Here is an 8,860-nt window from a genome sequence, read left to right on the forward strand (position 1 = left end):
TTTATAAGAATATATTGATCTCACGATCAATGTCACATGTTTTAGCATTTTAACTCTAATTAAATTAGGACATGACCCGAGTCACGAGTCCTTTAACATTAAACTTGTTTTTTATTGGGTTGTCCATATCTCATGACTCAGATAACAGGTTTGGTAGGTTAACCTAATTGACTCATTTTTTTTTCTCTTTTTGTTAATTGATTTTTTTTTTCAATTTCATCAATTAATATTGTGTTTAATTGGGAATTAAGCTACATGATTTGTTTTGATTTGTTTTTCATTAGGTTATCCTGGTCTCATGATCCGAGAATAATGCTTAATGGTTAACTTGGATTGACTTGACTTATTTTTTGTCATTTTTTTATTAAGATTTTTATAAATTTTATCATTTAAACATTAGACCCGATAGGGACGATTGAGAATCGAGCTTTATAATTTGTTTTTAATTTCTCTCCGTGAGGTTATTTTAATCTCAAGATCAAAGTTGTGGATTTGATAAGTTAATCCAGGTTAAATCAAATCATTTTTTTCTATAAGATTATCTCGGTCTAATAACTCGGGTCATGAGTTCAGTGGATTGATTCAGTGTAATATCCCACATCGGCGGGTAAGGATTTGGTAGTTGGCCTTATTAGTAGTGTTGGTTGATGACTCGTCAGACACGTTTTGGGGTCATGTGTGATCACTAAGAACAAATTTGTGAGGGTGGTAAGATCCAAAGCGGACAATATCTGGCAGGTTGGGCGGGGTTGTGACATTTGATATCAGAGCCGGCCTTATTGGTTGTCTGGTTGTGCCGACGAGATCATCGAGCCTCTTAAAGGGGTGGATTGTAATATACCACATCGATGAGTGAGGATTTTGTAGCTGGTTTTATTAGTAGTGATGATTGCTGACTTATCATATGCATTTTAAGATCATGTGTGGTCACCAAGAACAAATCCGTGAGGGCGGTAAGGTTCAAAGCGGATAATATCTAGCAGATTGGGCTAGGTTGTGAGACTTAGGTTGTTTTTTATATTTTTTTTAACTGTTTTCTTTCTTAATCTCATCCTTCAATATTGGACTGGCTGGGAATTAGAATTTTTAATTTGTTTTTATTTGCTTTTCATGGGGTTATCTCGGTCTTATGACCCAGGTTACAAGTTTGACATGTTAACTCGAGTTGTTTTTAGGTCATTTTTTAGTTGAATTTTTTTCATCCTTAAATATGTGTTGATTGAAAATTAGGTTTCATAATGTAGTTTATTTTGCTTTCTAAAGAGCTATCATAGTCTCATCATCCGGGTCACGAATTTAACACAGTAACCCGAATAACCCAGGTCAATCCAATATATTGTTATTTTAATATTAAAAAAATATTATCTTAAAAATTTGTTTAATAAAATATTGTTCTTACAGGTTGTATGTGTTGTTTTTTAACTTATAAAGTTAATCAGGTTATATCGAGTAAACTCTTACACGATTTAATTTTTTTTTTCATTAGAAATAAAATATTAGCAATATTTGAACAACTTTTTTAAGTTCATGAAAAAATTTACTTGACTCACAGCAAAGCACGATTCAATCATTTAATTTGTTACCAAAATTTTTATATTTACATATATTTTATAACTTTGAACCCTTAATAATTGTACGGATATTTAAGAAAAAAATTTCCAATATCTTTTTTTTTTTTTACGATTGACTTTCCATTTTACCGAACTTCGCATTCCATTGAATTGACCGCGTTTGGTAAATCGTTGTGTGGCCATTATCGCATTTCACCCTTTTTTGTGGTCATTGTTCAAAACGGCAAACCTTAGTATCGTCTTACTTCCCTCTACCGAAAGACGGGGTCAATCCGTCATCAATTTCAACGGTCAGCGTTTGGTAATTTTCATACGAGGGTGTTTATATTTCATGTTTAAAAAGTTTTTTTGAAATATTTTTTTTTGAAATTAAATTTTTTATAATTTAAAATTATTTTAATATATTAATATTTTAATATATTTTTAATTAAAAAAATATTTTTAAAAAACAACTATTTAAATACTACCTACCTATATACAGCAGCACCTCAGCACCATTTCCTAGTTTTTTTTTTTAAAAAAATAAATTATTTGCCGTTCTTCATTTTCCCGATAAAACCCAGAAGAAAAGAGAAAGAAGCTTCTATCTATATTCATCGTCCGAAAGGAAGAAGAGTCATCTCAACACACATGACTTCAGGTAATCTAATTCTGCTCTTAATTTTAATTTTCCCTGTCCAATTTCATTATTTGACCTTCCATCATTTGTTCTATAGTAATGGAAATTATAAAATTTTGAACTTTGGGTGGATTTTGGCTGTTTCAGGTCCCAGATTATGGGAAATTTATAATTCAAGCGTTATATTAAGCTTTTCTTAATTAATTAATTAACTAAATTTTTATGATCAGCTAAATAGAGCAAAAGAAGAAATTCTACTAACATTCGATTGCATTTTTTAAGAATTTGAATAAAATGTGCTTTGGGATTTGGCAGATTTTGCACTACAAGTTCCTGATGAGCTGGAGACAGCTCTGCAGTTGAAGACGGTGCAGTACTTGGTTGCACAGAGACCATGGCTTGGTAATGCCCAGTTCCCTTCTCTAATGTTTTTAATTGTTTTGTGTGAATTCTTTTGAAGGTTTGTGTTGCAGATCTTTATGGAGTTAATGTTCGACCTGTTGCACCATATGGAAGTGCTAGTAGAATGGTAAATGTTGATCCAGCGTTGATACACCGTTGCTTGCCTGACGAGCTGCTCTTTGAGGTATTGCACACCAAGATCAAACAAATTATTATGTTTGACAAGTTTTCTTTTGGTTTATTTGCTTGATTGACATGTGTGTATGTTCAGTGTGTTTTTTCATGAATAGTATTGGATAGGGTACTTGGTAGAATTTGATAATCTTCTATGGCTCACAACATTTAGAATTGATGATTAACTTCTTATTGAAAATGAAACATGATGCAGGAAATATTACTTGGTAGAATACCATTTCTTTCACTGCCCTGGCTAATGCCAATATCAAGAACTTGTGTTTGCATGCATTGTAAAAAAGGGGATTTTGTAACTGAGCCAATTTTTTATTCTTGTGCAGGTATTTTCACGTATGGCTCCATATGATTTGGGAAGGGCAGCATGTGTTTGTCGAAAATGGAGATACACTCTTCGTAACCCTGTATTTTGGCGCAATGCTTGCTTAAAGGCATGGCAGGTAGTTAGATATTCATAATATTTCCTGTGATCTCGTGTGTTATTGTGTCCAAGCTTAAATGTGTACTTCTCCTTCATCCTGATTTAGCTGTCTGGAATGGTTGAGAATTATAAAATTTTGCAATCAAAGTATGAGAGCTCGTGGAGGAAAATGTGGCTTTCGAGGCCAAGGATCCGTACTGATGGTAAGAGGAGTTTATTGTTAACTTTCTTGTTCTAAGTTTTAGAATAATATGCATCTTATTTTAGTTTCTGCAAAATTAGGAAGTTCATTAGTGGTATAATCTACTATATACTATAGTCAGTGATCTTATTTGGAAAAGGAGAAAGAAAGATGGATTTGGAGTATGATAAGATGTTTTGAGTAAAATGTTTTTGCTGTTTTAGGAAACTTATCCAAACTTCTGCTTTTTTTCTCAACTTTTCTCAACTATTTTTCTTTACCCTAGGAGCTTGCAAAAATAACCCTCAAATGTATTTTTCTTTTACATGTCAGGTCTCTACGTCAGTAGGAACACCTATATTCGTGCTGGTGTGCGAGAGTGGACCGTCACCAATCCAGTTCACTTGGTATGCTGGTGCTTGTTTGGATAATACACTTCTAGTCTATTTGTGATCAGTGAATGAATACAGTTCCAACTCATGAACTCAGTTGCATGTATAATCACATGAAAAGATTTAACTGAGAGGAATATTTCAGAAAGGGAAATAAAAGATGCTTCTGTACATATTTTTTTCTTCTCTTAATCACTGTTGTTTTAATTTTTTCCTTTCCTATTGTAGGTTTGCTATTACCGTTACATGAGATTTTTTCCTTCTGGCAGGTTCCTTTACAAAGTAACAATCTTGCAATTAATTTAAGTGCATTTATTTCAGTGCATATATCAAATGGGATTATTGCTTTTCTATCTTTGATGATAACCATTTTGTCTTGTTGTTTTTCATTGTCTAGACTTCTGGTCAAGCAGTAAAAGATGTTGTGAAATGCATGAATTTTCGTGCTTCTAAAACTGATGTTTTTATTGGCCGTCACACTTTGACAAATGATGAGGTATGGTCCTCTATGAGATTGCAAACAATTTTGCTTGTCATATTCTTTTACTGTATTTAGTTTTTCATTAATCTCTGATTTTAGATATACAATTTGCAATGCTATCCCGTCTCATAAAGAACCTGGTTTATTGCAGGTTGAAGCCGCTTTCATGTACCCTGGCTTGCGTCCCACCATGTGGAGAGCCTGCTTGAGGTATTGGACATTCTAGCCTTAATATGTTGCACATTTGAAGTTTGTGCTGATTTAATGAATGGAAAAGATAAGTAGATGTATTTGCGGGTGTTGATCTGGCTTATAAGTGACACATATTTTTTGTTATTATTATATATCTTTTTTTTTATTTGATTCTTTTAACTTAGACTTTAAGGATGCTTACAAATGGAGCGGTGATGTGGGACAAATAACTTAAATTTCATGTCATGCTATTATGAAAAATGGAAATTTATAAATAGATCTGGCAAGTATGGACCACAACAAACCTTTTTTTTTTTTTTTTTTTGGGGGTGGGGGGGTTCTATTGTGAGCCATTCTATTAATTACTTCGTTGCAGGTTGAGAGGAACAACATTAGGTGCTAACAATAGGATGGATATACTCTCACTTTCTACGAGTAAAGTCAACAGTGATGGTGTAATTGAACCTGAGGAGGACATTCTTGGACGAGTTGAGTGGCAGGAGGATGATATTTCACGGGTATCTCACAATAGGGGTCTTGCTCCTTTCACATTTGTTCCATTTGAAGAGGTATGCATTGTGTTCAATATGTTGCTGTTAGCCTAATGTATTTTAGCATTAAAAGCTCAAGTAGCCAAGTTCTGTCCTAGTTTTTATGTTGGACTGTTTTTTTTTTTTTTTTTATCACATTTGACCTTTTCTGCTGTATAGGTGGAAACATCAGTCTTGAACCTGCCTGTGGAAAAGATGGATTATTATGTACCTGGGTAGCACCTGGATCTTTTATCATTTGTAAATATGTAAAGATGCCGAAAAGATATGTTTGTACCATACGGTGTTTTTTGCCTTCTGTGTCCATTTGATGCACTGAAATTGTATTTATCAGCTGAAATGCTGTGCCGTGTACCAAATGTTGTAATCTGTTTTGATAATGGACACAGAATTAGAAGCAGCGCACAGACGTTTGACTGTTAATTTTTTTTTCAGTTTCTTTAGAAATGGTGAAAAATGTTAGAAATGGGATGTGAACGTGTCAGGAAAAACAAGTGGGTTGCGGTCAAATCTTTTTCAGGAAAGTTTTCTAAGATTCATGAACTAGTAATTATTACTGAGCCAGGAGCCCAAATGGTATGCAGGATATTTTATCTTTGATCAACGATGGACCTTTTTTTTTTTTTTTTGAAGTAGATGACTCTTGTTCTGAAGTAGCTGCTCGTTACATTCTTGGCATGCATTTCCCACGCCATTGGTTAGATCAATGCGTGCACAAACTATATCCTACAAAATAGATTCAGTGTGTTCCAGTACTTTTGCCGTTCATTTATGTGATTTGGTTGGTTATGTTGCTCGATCAAAATTCTATAGCATTTTCAGCATGCGGTGCGAGTCGCATACTGAATGTGCATGTCGTTCTTTTAGTTGAATTTGCGGATTTTATAGGTCACTCCGCTGCCAAAGCATGTACATTCTTGATCATGCTGTCTGCTGGGATTGGACCGAAGGGCTAATTGATGCTGTGCTGTCGAGTATTTTGAACAGACGGTGAATGGCATGAGAATTTGGGAAACAATGGAGTTTCGTATTTCCCGATCGTTTCTTTACACTGAAATTGTCTGATATTTGGCAGTTGCCTTGAACGAGCACCAACGATGATCACAAGTTGCAAATCAGGGACAACTTTTGATAGTGCGAATTACAGTAGAGAACACGAGGAATGCTGTGAGAATAATTAAATGCCCAGAAGCAAAAACGAAGAAGTGATCCTTATTATGCTGATGGGAGATTCCTGAACATAAAACCGAACACCTTATGAAAGCAGTTTACTTAGGATATCGCTAGCTGGGGTACATAAACAGTTCGAGAAATGCAGGCAAACGGCTGCAAGCTACATGCTGGATTTGAGTTCTTCAGACACAAGTGGATTCCATGATGGGTTCCGTGGAAGAAAAGTGTCCTGCCAAGGCAAGGGGCAAGAAACAAAGCCTCGTAAGTCGGATGCTTCCACAAAACAGTAACGGGGCTTTGCTTGTGGTTCTAATAAAAATTGTAGCTAATCAGACCAGTAGGATGCGAATCAGTAGTCAAGAAATAGGTTTACAGTTGAATCGTAGTCGAAATGGATTGAATTGCAGAAATTCTCATGCCTTAAATTCAGAGGATACAAAGCAGTTAATGTCAATTTAATTACTCGTATTTTCCTGCATTTGTCAATGAAAAACACAAAGGCGACCGGAGGCATATAGAAAAATATTACAAAAATGATAAATCCATATGCTAAAGATTAATAAACCCACCAAACATACAGATCATACCACAATAACAAGACCCGAAAGGCAAAAGGGCCAAAAAAAAGTATCAAAGACTGCAGGAAAAAGAAGAAGGAAAACCCAGAAAGAGAAACTAATAGGATAATTGAACTTACAGAGACATAAGAGCAAGTGGGGATGATAGACATGGATTGGGACTTGGCGTGATCGAAGGCTGCAACACAGAGGTGAGAAGCCATGCCTAATCCCCTTTTGGAACGTGGCACATAGGTGTGCAATATGTCCATCACTTTCCCATCATTTACGAGGACATATTCTATGTATGCCTCCTTGTCTTCGGTTTCAAACCTGCGCTGCTTCTCGTTCCACACAATTCTGGGTCCTTCAGTCGCCGATGCTGCTGTTGCCGATGCTGTTGTTGCCGATGCCGCTGCCATCTCTTCTCTAGTGTCTGATTTCGTGTGTTATGTCCTTTTTATGTGCCTGTGTTTTTGGCGGTTCTGGTCAAGTCGTCTGTGCGGTTCATTGATTCTGGATGGCAAGACTCGGTTGTGAAGATAATTTATTAGCCAGTCAATTGGAGCCGTCCATCATCATCTGGTAAACTATAAGGCTTTAATAAAACAGATCAATCCTTACAGGTAGCCAAATTGCATACATATAATTCGCATTTTAAAATGCTGGAACTCTCCATCTGGTCAAGTCTAAACCCCCCACGATATGGAGTTCATTACGAAACAAATACAAATATAAGGTTCAGATGAACTAATGACATTGGCCAGACATTTCTACATTTTTTCCCCTCGTTTGACGGGCAGAAATGGTCTGTGGTTCATGGCCATTGGATTATAATTAGTATCATTGCCAAGACATCTCAGCTAGCTGTTTATGATTTTGAAGGGGTAAAATTAAAAAAAAATAGTTGTTCCTAGTTTTATTTTATTGTGACTAAAAATTTAAACTGATTTTTTAAAAGTTAGGGTTGGTAGTATTAAAAATAAAATAAAAATCATCTTAAAACATCATACATAAAATAAATTGTTTCTTGTTTGTTTTTAATGATAAAAAATATCTTATATGCTTATATGTTAAAGGTTTTGCATAAACTAATACATGTATATTTGTTTTTAAGTATAAAAAACTATAATGAACTAAGAAAATGATTTAGAACCAGACCATAAAACGATCCACACTTTTAAAATATGAGCGTCGAACCCAAATAGATGGTGGATGATAAATTGAGCTATGATCCATTTATATTCTAAAATGAACCCAAAAACCATCACTCACACTTAAAAGTATTTGTAAGGACTGGAGGTTTACCTGGTTGTTAGCTTCAGGACCCGTGGGAATTAGTCGAGGTGCGCGCAAGTTGGCCCGGACACCCTATATAAATTAAAAAGAAAAGGTGTTTGTGAGGTCACATGGGTCCAACCTAAGCCTACACATAACAATAGGGAGAGGCACATCGGAAGAAGACTAATCACTTGTATTTTCAAAACAGACTTTTGGTCTTCATATGAAAACCATAAAATTTTAACTTCTTTAGGACAAGATCCTTACAAAGAATGTGTCATCCATGAGTTGATTTTGATAAAAATAAAAAAAATTATTAGCATTTTCATAAAAAAAAAAACAATAAGGTTTTGACTTCTCAAAGACAACATTCTTATAAGGAATGTACTATTATTGAGTTGATTTTTTTGGTAAAAAAATATTATTTATGTTTTAAAAAAAACAACAAGATTTTGATTTCTTGAGGATGGAATCCTTATGAGGAATGTACCATCTTAAATCATGTATTTGATAAAAACAAAACTACTTTTTTAAACAACAAAGTTCCAACTTCTTAAGGATGAGATCCTTATAAGGAATGTACCATTCTCGGGTCTTTTCTTTGATAAGAAAAACTTTTTATTTATATTTTTTTAAGACAATAAAGTTTTGACTTTTTAAGGACGTGATCCTTGTGAGGAATGTACCATTCTCAGGTCGATTCTTTGATAAAAACAAAACAATGCATAATGAAAAAAATATCAAAAATTATTATTCAACATGAATTTCACAACATTCTCGCATAGAAAATCAACTATATACAAGCAAACACAAACAAACAAAAAACATACAGGAAAATATATCATCC

The 8,860-nt window shown here is 34.4% G+C and overlaps 2 protein-coding genes across 2 annotated transcripts; one reads left to right on the forward strand and one right to left on the reverse strand.

Moving 5' to 3' along the window:
* The first annotated feature begins 2,048 nt into the window (after window positions 1-2,048).
* On the forward strand, window positions 2,049-5,425 carry LOC133695453 (F-box protein 7-like). Its single transcript, XM_062117461.1, has 11 exons — window positions 2,049-2,211; window positions 2,506-2,592; window positions 2,664-2,776; window positions 3,108-3,224; window positions 3,312-3,408; window positions 3,720-3,793; window positions 4,007-4,060; window positions 4,176-4,274; window positions 4,411-4,469; window positions 4,828-5,020; window positions 5,162-5,425. The coding sequence occupies exons 1-11, from the start codon at window positions 2,202-2,204 to the stop codon at window positions 5,219-5,221; spliced, it is 963 nt and encodes a 320-aa protein (XP_061973445.1). The 5' UTR covers window positions 2,049-2,201; the 3' UTR covers window positions 5,222-5,425.
* Window positions 5,426-6,179: 754 nt separating this feature from the next.
* Window positions 6,180-7,403, reverse strand: LOC133695454 (acetyltransferase At1g77540-like). The gene is made up of 2 exons (XM_062117462.1): window positions 6,873-7,403; window positions 6,180-6,404 (listed from the first exon to the last, which is right to left on the reverse strand). Exons 1-2 carry the CDS (start codon window positions 7,152-7,154, stop codon window positions 6,336-6,338), a joined length of 351 nt encoding a protein of 116 aa, XP_061973446.1. The 5' UTR covers window positions 7,155-7,403; the 3' UTR covers window positions 6,180-6,335.
* Window positions 7,404-8,860: the final 1,457 nt, after the last annotated feature.

Source organism: Populus nigra, chromosome 5, assembly GCF_951802175.1.
Source record: "Populus nigra chromosome 5, ddPopNigr1.1, whole genome shotgun sequence".
NCBI lineage: Eukaryota > Viridiplantae > Streptophyta > Magnoliopsida > Malpighiales > Salicaceae > Populus > Populus nigra.

Bases quoted from the DNA above. Each gene is read 5' to 3' on its own strand.
- LOC133695453 (XM_062117461.1), top strand. The intron at 2,777-3,107 runs GTATTGCACACC...ATTCTTGTGCAG, and splicing joins CTGACGAGCTGCTCTTTGAG to GTATTTTCACGTATGGCTCC. The intron at 4,275-4,410 runs GTATGGTCCTCT...GGTTTATTGCAG, and splicing joins ACACTTTGACAAATGATGAG to GTTGAAGCCGCTTTCATGTA.
- LOC133695454 (XM_062117462.1), bottom strand. From the start codon at position 7,154: ATGGCAGCGGCATCGGCAACAACAGCATCGGCAACAGCAGCATCGGCG. The intron at 6,405-6,872 runs GTAAGTTCAATT...TTGCCTTGGCAG, and splicing joins CCACTTGCTCTTATGTCTCT to GACACTTTTCTTCCACGGAA.